The sequence below is a fragment of the Elephantulus edwardii genome, unplaced genomic scaffold, assembly GCF_000299155.1.
Source record: "Elephantulus edwardii isolate Elephantulus edwardi_28Jun2011 unplaced genomic scaffold, EleEdw1.0 scaffold00291, whole genome shotgun sequence".
Taxonomy (NCBI): Eukaryota; Metazoa; Chordata; class Mammalia; order Macroscelidea; family Macroscelididae; genus Elephantulus; species Elephantulus edwardii.
In genome coordinates this window covers 2,888,885-2,902,246 of record NW_006400041.1, presented here as the reverse complement: position 1 = coordinate 2,902,246, position 13,362 = coordinate 2,888,885, and the positions used below count along the sequence as shown (strand labels likewise).

Sequence of the window (13,362 nt, the reverse complement as noted above, 5' to 3'; positions counted from 1 at the left end):
TAGTGTCGGTAAGAGTGGCAGGTGACTACACAGCACATGACAACAACACCAACAATCTAATTTTTTAAATTAGAAATGCTGAAACAGAAACAAACATTTATCTGTAATTGCTGAGACATGTTCAAAGAAAACAATAACAAACTGACAACCAGTATTTCTGAAATGTTTCCAATGTAAGAATTTTATTCTTGTTCCATATTCAGTTGCAGGTACCTACAACAGACTATAGACAAAAGGAATTAGGAAGGATGCAATAAAAATTTCTAGAAAGGAATAAACTAGGGGATATTTACTCCTGCTGCTCTCAGTAAAGTTAACAGGTCTTAATTTCAACCCTCCTACTGGGTGACAAAATTCTTAATTCAGATGAAATAATCAATTTAAAACAAGACTGTAGCCAGCACAGCTCAATAACTATTATAACACTATCTTTCCAAACACTCGAAAACCCTATCGTTAGTTCTGGGTGTGGAAAATCTACCAGATTATTGAATGCAGTTTTCTGAGTACTAGGAAACAAAACAGAACAAAGAATATCCAAGCAAAGCCAGAATCTATAAACTCAAACAGGTTGGCAAAGTGAGTCAAGGATGACAGGGGAAGTCTATCCTTGTTACAAAGAGGGAAGGCACAGGGGGATAAATGGCTGCCTTACCTCAATAGAGTGGCTAGTTCCGTAGTGTTGAATGGTTCCGTTTGGGCAGCCCTGACAGAACATAGCTTCTCTGAAATATAGTTGCCACTGTTTTAAACAGCTTTAATTTCCTCAGTGATGGTCCTCAGCCCTTTGCAGCTGTGGGTAGTTCTATGAGGACAAGGATGGTGTGGTGGTGAAATATAACATGTCTGGATGACGCCAAAGGCCTGGCCTGAAGACCTTTTGGAGAAAAGTGGATGCTAGCATTACTTAAAGGTACTGGAGTCCTTGTAATGGGTCCTAAACAGTCTTGGAAATTGGGGGCTGTTCTCACGTGCACTAGTCTCAAAAGAGATGTCAGGACATTCCAGAGATGTACGATGTCTTTTTCCTCCCAACACAGGCGTGGTGTGTTTCTTGTGGTAGGACTCTCGGGAGTCACAGGTAGAGTTTTCTAACTCTGGGCACATTCTGTCCAGGAGATCCAGCCTCTTAGTAGAGGTCTTCTTCTTCCTTCTATGGTTCTTTTTTACCTCTTTTAAATCTTCAGTGTCAACTTCTTTCATTGGCCATATTCTGAGAGTAGAATTCTTTTCTAGGTCCTGCCTAAAGAGAGAAATCAGGGTTATGCTGGGCCTCCTGAGAACACAGTTGTCAGCTGCTTCTGAGTCTACAGAGATGGCCAATCCCACACAGAGCTCTCAGCATTTGTCCACTGTCCTTCACATGGGAAAACATCCCAGGAGTCCCATGGGTTCTGACAATTTAAGACAGGTTTTATTTCATGTCCACAGGCCTTTGATATCTGGAAACCTTATATGCCATGGAGCCCCTAACCATTTTGGCCAGGTCCTGACTAGTCAGTGAAGGAACAATGTCCATGTGAGAAGCCCCTTGCTAGGTCTCATTCCTTCCCCCCCCTAAGATGATCAGCTTGGTCACATGATAATCCACTTCATTACTGTTTACATACTGGGATTTGTACAATAATTACTCCTCCATGTCCACAGGTTTCTCTAATTATCTCAAGGTATACTGTAAACAAAAAGTTCCCACAAAGTCTAAACACAAATGTAATTTTTACTTAAATTTAATTAAAAATGTTAGGTGTCATTGTGAAGGCATAAAGCTGGACTTACTCTTTTAGAAAATACACTGGACAAAGCTTATTAATCCAGATATTTTGTCTGTCAAAGAAGGCTTCTTGGGAGCCTCATCCCAATCATGGCATACCATGTTGGAACCTTGACATTCTAAGGGTATACAGGTAAGTTAAGGACACCAGTTTCCTGCTGATAAGCCTGGTTTGTTCCCATAATTTGTTCTGCCACTTTGATCACCCTGCTTTTGTTCTGTATACATTTGGTTATTACTGCTTCAGATTCTTCTGGAAGTTGTCTGAAGGTAGGAGGGAAGATCTGAGATTGCTATTTCCACAAAAAAAATTCCATCAAATCAAATTCCTCTTCAAAGATCAAGATGCAACACATGATCATTTTAAAAGATTTTATTCAAATACTCGAGATGTAATTCTCAAGAAAGATTAGAAAATTGGCCTGAGTACTAGAAGGAGTACTGAGGAAAGTCCTCTGGGGGCCACAGACAAACATATTTAGAAATAAGATCACAGTACATCTTGTGTGCAATGTAGACTCTGTGGCCCCAGGGAAAGATTCACCTTGACCTCACATTTCAGAGTTGTAATAACATCCTAAAATTTAAACTTGATCTTCCACATTACCTTCAACCCAACCTCCCTGTAGAGCTTATTAATATGATATTCTCTACTTCCTCTTTCAGAGGTTTTCTTTATTTCTGGTGTTTTAGGATTATAGACTATAGACTGTCACAGTGCAGTCTATAATCTATGTTGTTTGTTAGTTGCTGTCAAGTCAATTCCAACTCATGATGACTCTGCATGCCAGAGCAGAATTATAATATTAACGGAAGCAGATCGCCAAGCCTTTCTTGTGGTGTCTCAGGGTGGGTTCAAATGCTAACCTCTTGGTTAAGCAACAAGGTGTAAACCATTTGTACCACCTTATAAACTCCATAATCTCTCAGAAAGACCAAAAATAAGAAAAGGAAGGGGGCAAAGTGAGTTGTTGTCGTCGTTGCTGTTGTTTTTATGTACCATCAAGTTGCTTGCAACACATAGCAACCGTATGTACAAGAGCCCTAAACCCTGCTCTATCCTGTGCCAACCTAATTGTCTCTGACACATGTACCCCCATTACCCCAGTTACTGAATCAGTCCATCTCATTGAGGATCTTCCTCTCTTGCGCTGTCCCTCTACCCTTCCAAACATGATGTCCTTCTCTAAGGACTGGTCCTCTTTGTAACATGTCCAGACTATGTCAGATGAAGCTTCAGAATCCTTGCCTCCAAGGAGCAGCCCAGTTTCATTCTCTCTAGGATGAACCTGTTTGTTTTCCTAGCAGTCCATGGTATATTCAACACTCTACTCCAGCACCACAACTCAAAGACATCAATTCTCTTTCTATCACCCCTAGTCATTGTCCAGCTCTCTGACATATAGAAAGCAATTGTGAAGACTATGGCCTGGATCAGGCCCACCTTAGTCTCCAGTCTGATATTGTTGCTCTTCAGTGGGATTTTTTTAATAGATTAAAAGTATCAAAGAGTAAGGCAAAGGGGTCTGATACTAGCCTGAAGAAACAACAGGAAGAGCACCTTGACAGGAAGCCTGAAGTTTAAGAAGCCCCCATGGGTCATATAAGTAGTGGATCATTCATATAATAAAATTCTAGGCAAGCAACAATGAAGACAAAAGACATCTTACTGGTAGGAAAAAGTTCACTTAATATATTAAGTGGATTGAAATTTACAAAATCATGCATAATTCATTTTTGTTATATGCTGTTGGTCAGATCCAACTCGTTTCTGGCCCTCCAGCAGATTTTCAGATGCAGCACACTACACAGGAGGAGTCTGCCTGTCTTTCTCCTGCAGAGTATCTGGTGGATTAAAATTCTGTGCCTTTGAGTTGGCAGTGTAGCTCCTTATCACTAGGCCATCATAGTTCCCTTGTTATTAAGATAATTAATAATAAAATAACTTGAAATCTTTGCCTCAGATTGTCAATATCTGCCTCTAGAAAATGGATTCTAGTAGAATCATCACTTTCTCCACATTCAAAATATAGTTATAACTGTCATGCATGATGAGGAGAAAATATGCAGGAAAAATAATCAATACAGCATACAAAGAACTCTATAAAAATGTAACAAAATAGAAACAGTAATTACTTTTGAAATGTGGGAGATTATGAATCATTTTTAATACCAATTTTTTTAGTTTTTCATTTATAAGGGATATTAAGTATGCATTACTTTTGGAATAAGAACAAAACAATACAATCTGTCATTATTAGAATAAAAATCAGGAGGGATTTTGATTAAGGAAAAGCACCTTAATCAAGCATCCACTGCTTTATCATTTTATTTTACTCTCAGGATGACTGACTTTGGCCAAGTTCATTCACAAGAAGTCCTCTCCCGAGGCCAAGGGGGGACATGGAGTAGGGTGGGCATAAATCTGACCTGAAAGCTCTTCTCACCCACCCCTTACCTCCATACACTTTCTCTGTGTAGAAATATGGGAGAGTAGCTGTTTCTTGATTTATAGTCACAGATGCTATTGGTCAGTATACCTTGGGGAAAAAATACTAAACAGATTTCTTTTGTCCATTCTTTTATTTTTTTTTCTTTTGTCCATTCTTAAGGTTAAATGAATCTACTACTATTGAGTAGATTCTAATTCACGGCAATTCTCTGTTAGGTCTCCAAGGCTGTAAATTTATTTATTTATTTATTTTTTTACCAACTGCTTCTTTTTCCCCTTGAAATGACTGTTGGCTCAAGGCTCTGACCTTTTGATCAGCAGCCTAACTGTAACCCACTATGCCACAAAGGCTCTATAAATTCATCAAAACTCAACTCATTACCCTTGAGTAGGAACAGATTCATAACTGACCTTCCAGTAAATTTTCAGAAGCTGTAAATTACATGAGAGGAGATTATTTCTCTTTCTCTGGAGTAGCTGATGGTAGATTCTAACTGGCAAAGATCAGTACAAGATCTTTGAGTCTGCAACACAACTTCCAATGGACTATGCACCAGAGCTCTCTTCCTTAAATGAAAGGCTCTATTAATTACATAACCAAGGCAGAAGCAGCCAAGAAGTCAAAATACATGCTGCATTGGCAATATATGATATCAGGGACCTCTTTAAAGTAATAAAGAACAAAGATATCCATTTAAAGACTGGTACACTGAAATCAAACCATAGTATTTTCAATTATTTCTTTGAATCTAAGTGTTTGAAAATAAATGAGGAAGACTGGGCAGAATCAATGTCTTGGAATTTTTAACAAGTGAAGAGTATTGAACATATAATGGAATACTAAAATAACAAGTCTGTCTTGGAGGAAGTGCAAACATGGTGCTCCTTAGGGGCAAAGATAGTGAAACTCTATCTCACATATTTTGGGTATGCTTTCAGGAGGGAACAGTCTTTTAGAAAAGACATTCTGGGAAAGGCAGAGAGTCAGAAAGAGAGAGGAAGACCCTCAACAAGATGACACATTGATTGTAACATTAAACTAAGCAACACAGAGATTGTAAGAATGTCTCAGGATATGGCCAAGTTCCAATTCAAAAGGGAGTTATGAGTGCTTATCAACACAAAGGCACCTAACAAGAACAACTAATTATGCTAGGCCATCTGTTTGGTTGAATAAGAAGATAAATAGACTAACCAAGTGCATGTGATGGAGGTATGGGGGATTCAGGGAGAGCCATGTCTTCATTTTCACTCATTGTCATTGAGTGGACTTGCCTCATAGATGACCCTCTGGAAGGTTTTCAGAGGCTGTACATTGCATGGGAGCAAATTTCCTATTTTTTTTTCCTCCCTCAGAGCAGATGGTAGATACTAACCACTTGTCTTTAGGATGGCAGCATAACTAAATCCTTACCCACTAGGCCACCAGAGCTACCTAGGTCTTCATTAGTTCTTCCCCAAAGGCTTGGTTTCACCTGGGAAGAAGATTCTGAAGAGTCACCCTATTTTCTTGGTCAAACACTGGTAGCCTCCTTATGTTCTTGCTACTATTTTTTCCCTCGGTTTCAGCAAGACCTCTTACAGCATAAAGAATAAGAGAACCTCCTAGAGTGGGCACCAAATAGATTCTTGAGTAAGACCAAGAGGATTCTAATTTTAGCAATTCAAGAGACAGAAAATGAAGAAATCCATAAGTATAGGCTCTAGCTATCCAAATGGGTCCTATGGACATTCAGATTTAACTAATTGTAATGAGTCTTTGTGTTCATTCTCCAGAGTACCAGGGCTTCCAAGACAGACATTCTGGATATGCAATGGCATTTGGCCTCTCTGATTAATATAGGACATTCACAGAAGTTTGACTGTTGGACTGCCTGTTTTTCAATGTTTTTCTCCAAAACAGGAGACAGGGCTCCTAATCTTACCAAAGGAACCAAGGGAGTTCATGACATTCAGAAGCTTAATAATTTCAAGTGCACAGATCCTTCTAAAGGGAAAATAGTTTTGACTGTGAAATTACAGGATATGTTTTATCAAACGTAATGTCAGAGGCAGCACTTAATTTTGAAGTTTTGCTCAATGACTCAATTTCACTGCTGTCAGGAAGACAATGAGAGGTCACAGATGCAGCATAAAGGGAGGAACTTTAAACAATTAGGATAATTGGAACTTCCAATGAGATAAAGATTTGCATTAAATTAGAGTTAGAACTAAGTCTAAATGGCTTGATGAAAATTACCAAACCACTCAAAAGGAAGAAACCTTCACCCATCCCTTATTGTACACCACCCTCAGTCAGGAAACCAGAAGAAGGGTCTGCAGAAAATACTCTGTCACCCACATCAGAAACACCCAGGAAGGCAGAGAAAGAGGAGGGACAAAGGATGGAAAGCTGGACATTTCTGTCTTCCTTGTTGGGGCCATCGCATCCTAAAATGAGCAAAGTGTACAGTTATTGCTCATTCTCACTGAACTTCATGTTGTCTATCTCTACTTTAGATGGCAGTTGTAAAGGATTAAAAAGATTCAAATTCCATTTAGTCAAATTATGTCCCAGTGGAGATGTAACCAAGAGCACATTTCTTCAGTTGACATAAAGAAAAGTCAAAGTCGTAGGATGCTGTGCTTTGAACAGTCTCATTTGGAATAATGGCATGAACACTCGAAAGGACACCCATAGGGAGGCAACACATTTGCAGAGTAAGTGGGAAGGATCTCGAGGAGAACTGAAATCCCAAGGCAGCTCCAAATTAATTTACACCTTCATTTTCTGTCAGCTCTGCTAACCCTGACTATAGAAGCAGAGGCAGATTAAGGTCTCAGTTTAAATGAGATGTGACGTATAGCTTAGGAGAAGTAAAATCAGTCTTGATATCAGAAAGGCAATTAGAGCAAAATACAGTGGATATTACAAAGGAGATGCTCCAGAGTCAATGGAAGCTTCTACTACTCAAAGCTCTAGAAACTAGAATAAGTACTTAACAGTGACCTCTGGCTAGCAGCAAATTTTTTAACCTCTGTACCAGATCATATTCAATAGCAGCTAAGAGCTTCAAATAAGGTTGAGAACAGTTCTAACATGGAAAAAAAAGGTAAAGGTTTTTATCAAAGTAAAAATAAATGTATTTTAGAAGCTTCACCATTCTAAAATAGTGATTGACAGAGTTATTATTAGACACCTTCACGTCAGTTATGACTCAGAGCAACTCTGTAAACAAAGAACCTTGTCCTATGCTATGCCAGCCTCACAACCTGTAACACACTTGAACCCATTGCTGTAGTCACTGCATCGACCCACTAGGTTGAGGGTCTTCCTCTTCTTTGCCATCCTTTCACCTTACCAAGCGTGATGTACTTTTCAAAGGAATAGCCTCTCCTACCAACATGCCCAAAGCCTGTGAGATGAAGCTTCATCATCCTTTAATTCCAAGGAACAATCTGGCTTCATCTTCTCCAAGATATATCTGTTCTTTCAGCAGACCATAGATGTTCAGTGCTGTCTTCCAATACTATAACTCAAAGTCATCAATTTTTCTTCTGTCATCATTATTCATTGTGCAGCTCTCAGATACATAGTAAGTGATTGACAAGATCATGGTCTGAATTAGGTGCACCTTAGTCCTCAAATTAACATCATTGCTCCTCAGGAATTTGGAGAGATCCTGACAAGAGTTAAGTTTAGTGAAAAGAAAGATACCTAGATACATCTAGTCATATTGTTTTAGAACATAATAAAATTTGGATATCACATTGTCTGAGCAGAGTTGAGATTGACAGAAGTATTTATCATTTTAACTGAAATGTTATACTCATAAAAAATGAAAGATTGTATTGTATATTTTCAATATGTATTCTCAAAGAAAGACTATGAACTAGGCAGACCTGAAGGACCATTGCTGGGAATCATTAGCTTTTGTCCGTTTGTTCACTGGTTCATTCTTCAAATAAAACCTACCTTCAGAACTCATACCTAACAGGAACAACAGTCGTGAAAGGCTCACCCAAGGGACAATTCAATTTAAAAAAACATATTTGAGCTGCAATGAGATCACTGCTTACATATGAGGATTGAGGTCCCAGATAGAATGTTGTTGTTTGGTGCTATGGAGTTGAGTATAACTTAAAATGACCCCAATGAACAACATACCTGAACCCTGTCCTACCTGCACCATTCTCATCATCTTTTTCATACTTGAGCCATTGCTCAGTCATTGTATCAATCCATCTCTCAGGGGATTTTTCATCTTTTTTGCTGACACTCCATTTTTCATTGAGTTAGAATCTACTCTATGGTAGTGGACTTATTTAACCCAGAGAGCAGACAAAAGGAGTCAATTTAGTTCACTTTGCTCTACATTTCTAAGCATGATGTACCTTTCCAAGGAATAGTGTGATTTCCCTCTCTAAGGAATAATAGCTCCTGACAATATGCCCAAAGTATGTGAGATGAAACTTTACCATCCTTGCTTCCCAGAAGCATGCTGGTTTCACTTTGTCTAAATCATGTCTGTTCTCTTCTCCTGTCATCCCTGTTCATTGTTCAGCTCTCAGATGCATAGTAGTAGGTAATTATAAAAACTGTGGCTTGACTCAGGCACACTGACATCATTGCTTTTCAGACTTTGGGGAGGTCTCTGACAGCAGACTTCACAATGCTATACATGTCCAGATCTCCTGATTGCTGGTACCAAGGGAATTGATTGTGATCCAAGCAAGATAAAATTGTTGACCGTTTCAATCTTCTTTCCATCTACCATGAAGTTGTCTATTGGCCCACTGGTAATGAATTTTGTTTTCTTGATGTTGAGACGCAATCCAGTCCTATTTCCAGCAAGCAAGAGTGTGTCATTTGCATATAAAGAGTGTCTTCCCCCAATTCTGGTGCCACACTCTTCTTTATAAAGTCAGCTTCTGGAATGATTTACTCAGCCTATTGATGCATTCCTTTCTTGATTCCAAATCATGCAATGTTCCCGTGATCTGTTCAGATAACAGCTCCAGGTGGGTAGGGAATAAAGACATTGTTGTTGTTGTTGTTGTGTACCATCGAGTTAGAACTGACTCATGGCTGACCCTCTGGTGGGTTTTCAGAGGCAGGAGACTGCCCATCCTTCTGCCACAAATCAGCTGGTGTGCTTGAACCACGTGCACAGGTTCTTGCCACTAAGCCACCAGTGCTCCAATGAGGTTAGGAGAGGCAAATGAAAAGACAAAGCTAGAATAAGAAGAAGAACTCTGAAGTATTTTAAAATGGAGGAGGAGCAGAAGTAGAGTTGCATAGGAAGAAAATTACTCTACTTAAACCTTTTGGAGGATAATCATATCTATGGCAAAGGAAGTTGAGCAAGGGGCTCGGGAAATGGGAGCACTAACCAGGAAAGTGCACTACAGTGGACTGAGAAATATTTGGCCCTTACAATCAACATACATTAGAGATCAATTAGTGTGGTAACAGAAGGACTTTTCTTGTTTTAATGTATATGGAGAGTCCATAGGCAGTGCAAAACATTAAGTGTTCCATTACTAAGTGAAAGGATGGTGGTTTAAGTCCATCCAAAGGTACTAGGAAGGTCTGATGATTTGCTCCTGAAAAATCAGTCATTGAAAGCCTATGCAACAGTTCTCACCTGACACATATCAAATCACTATGAGTCAGAATCAACTTGCTAGAAACTGGTTAGGCTGATTATCGTATATAAGGCCATAGAAGCAATGGGTGTATGTAAAGTCAGGCAGGGAGAGGAATTTCTAGGGAGCACCATAAGTTAAGAAAATCCTAGAGAGAGGTGAAGTCATTGACAAGCCTTAAGAGAATGATCTTAGAAAATTGGGGAGTGGTTGCCCCTGAAAGAGCAAGTGCTAAGGAGAAGAGTTAATTAGTCTGGGTATATGAGAGATCCTGGGTAGTCCTGGTGGAAAGCATTTCCTCAGAGGGGTTAAAATAGAAGCCAAGGTTGATAGGAAGGTAAGAAAGAGGAGACAGTGAATCTACGGAATTGTATAGTGAAAGAAAGAAGGGTGGTAGATTATATAGGAGAATGAAGAGTGTGTGTGCATGCATGTTGTATATGTATGAAAGTGGGCAAACAAACCAGGAAGAGAGGCTCCATTTTTAATGGTGTAAATGAGTTAAGGGAGAGGAAGAATTCAGAAATAACTGGTGAAGCAAGGGCCTGAGGCAGAGGCTGACTGGCCTTCAATGCATGGTGGACAGATGAGTCTTATACAAAAGACATTATTCTTTGACATCAGGGACAAAGGTACATATTTCCACAAGAGCAATGATGTCAGTTTGAAGATCAAGGTGAACCTAATTCAGGCCATGGTTTCCTCTATCACCTTATATGTATCAGAGAGCTGGACAATGAATAAGGATGACAGAATTGATGTCTTTGAGTTGTGGTGCTGGAGAAGCCTATTGAATATGCCATGTACTGCCAAAAGAATAAATAGATAATGTCTTTGAGAAAGTGCTACCAGAGTGCTTATTGGAGGCAAAGATTGCAAATCTTCAACTTATATGCTTTGGGCATGTAGCTAGGTGACACTATTCATTGGAGAGGGATATCATGCTTGGAAAGTAGAGGGTCAGTGGAAGACCTCCAATGAGGTGGATTAAGATGGTGACTTCAGCAATGGGCTTCAGTGTTTCAGAGATGGTGAGGGTGGTATACATGAAGGCAGGGAAACATGACATGCATGCATTGGAGAACTGCTGGTGAACGAATCAGGGAGTGACACGCACTGGGCAAACAGGAAAGCTGAAATCTGAGTGAGTGTGAGTCCAGAACTAGAGACCTGTTATCGCTAGCCAGCGCCTGGAACTCTGGTCCTGACACCACTGGCCTGTGGCCAGAATGCTGCTCCTGACACACACCAGGAGCGATGCTAGAATTTGAGTGCGGTACTTTGGGGGGGTGGTGTCACTGCTATTTGGTTGGATCACGTGGGATGCCTTAGGCTCCATCAGAAGGCAGTGAGACAGGAACTCATTCTTGAAGAGTAAATCAAGGCTTCCTGGTTTTCCAATCAGGTCTCTGTGCTCTGCCTTGTGCCTCCTCATGTCCAAACCATCAACTGCCTTTAGCCCAGATTACCTTGGGCTACCCTAAGTGCGGCAGTTGTCTGCAGGGGATGCTGCTTCCAAAGGCCTTTACTTTATCAAACTGAGAGAAACACAGGCATGGTAGCTGCTCTACCCTCTTCTGGAGGTGGTGACTTCAGATCAAGAACATACTATCACCTCAGATATGAAAAAAATCTACCATAGCAATGTAACGTAGGAAGCAGGCTACCTAACTCCCTACACTAGATGTCACCTCAAAAAGTGACACAGTATCAATGGGTTTCCTGAAACCAAAAAGGCTGATGAAACTTTCTGACACAGAATTTAAAAGAACAATGATTGAATATCTTCAATGGGTGAAAAACAAATTTGAACAATTATAGGACACTGCAAACAAAAATCAGGAGGAGCTATAAAAATCAATCCAAAACAACACAGATAAAACAAACAAGGCATTAGAGGCTCATGAAATAGTATTCAAAATGGGTGACACTGGAGGACATTATGCTGAGTGAAATATCTCAGTCACAAAAGGACAAATACTGCATAGCGCCAATGTTATAAAATGGGACTGACATCAGGGTTGGGGGAAGACTGAGAAAGATGGGATAAATTATGTATACTGCATTGAAACAGATGAGGGAGAGAACTGTTTAAAAGGTATGCATGATTAGGTATTATTGTCATGACAGGAGTCCAGAAAGAAGGCTGCATAGTGAAGTGGACTTGGGGGATGGGATTCTCTAACAATGAAGAAATTTTTCTTTTACTTTTCAAAACGAAGGCTGGATAGTGGAGTGAACTTGGGGGAGGGATTGTATAATAATAAAAGATTTTTTAATTTTTTTTTTTTTTTTACTTTTCAAAGAGAAGAGCAAACTGGTGGGGAGGTTGGGCAGAAAGAAAAGTGCAACAATAAATGAATGGAAATCCAAAGTCTTTGTAAACTTTCATTTAAAAAAAAAAGAAGAAATTGAAAAAGTAATAAAACAACTTCCAGCCATAAAAAGCCCTGGACCATATGATTTTACAAGTGAATTTTATCAAATATTCAGAGAACAACTGCCACCAATTCTACATAGGGTATTTCATAAAATAGAAAAAGATGGAATTCTCCTGGACACATTCTATTAAGCAAACAAATCCTTGATACCAAAAGCAGGTAAAGACACCATAAAAATAGAAAACTAAGGCCAATATCTTTCATGAACATACATGCAAAAATCCTCATTAAAATCCTGGCCAACAGAATCCAATGATATATAAAAAAAAATAATAATACACCATGACCAAGTGGGATTCATAACATGTATGCAAGGATGGTTCAACATAAGAAAAACAATCAGTGTAATTCATCACATTAAAAAAGCAAAGAACAAGAACCACATGATCCTTGTCAACTGATGTAAATTGATGCAGAAAAGACCTTTGACAAAATACAACATCCTTTCCTGATTAAAACACTCAATGAAATATAAATAGAAGGAAATTTCCTAAATATAGTAAAAAGTACATATGCAAACTCGAGAGCCAACATTGTTCTCAATGGAGAGAAGTTAAAGGCATTCCCTTTGAGAACAGGAACTAGGCAAGGATGCCCACTATCACCTCTCCTATTCAATATTGTATTAGAAGTCTTAGCAATAGCAATAAGAGAAGGAAATAAAAGGTATCCAAATTGGCAAAGAGAAGGTAAAATTATATGCAGATGATATGATAGTATACTTCAAAAGCCCTAAGGATTCAAGAAGAAAACTACTGATAAAATGGAAGGATACAAAATCAACATGCAAAAATCAATTGGATTTCTCTACAGTGACAAAGAAAATGTAGAAGTGGAGCTAAGAATACCCATCACAATAGCTAATCACAAGATTAAATGTTGTTGTTGTTGTTACATGCCGTCGAGTCATTTTCGACTCATAGCGACCCTATGCACAACAGCCCTAAACCCTGCTCTATCCTGCGCCAACCACACTGCCTCTTACACAACCATCCCGATTACCCCAGTCACCGAATCAATCCATCTCATAGAGGGTCTTCCCCTCCTGCGCTGTCCCTCCACCCTCCCAA

General features: G+C 39.4%; 1 protein-coding gene across 1 annotated transcript in view; it reads right to left on the bottom strand.

Annotated features, from left to right (window-relative positions):
- Positions 1-903: 903 nt before the first annotated feature.
- VWA3B (von Willebrand factor A domain containing 3B) overlaps positions 904-13,362 on the bottom strand; it is a 493,423-nt gene continuing 480,964 nt past the window's right edge. The window contains exon 26 of the mRNA XM_006900716.1: positions 904-1,243. Coding sequence (XP_006900778.1) covers positions 904-1,243 — 340 coding nt within the window. The remainder of the gene's footprint in view (positions 1,244-13,362) is intronic.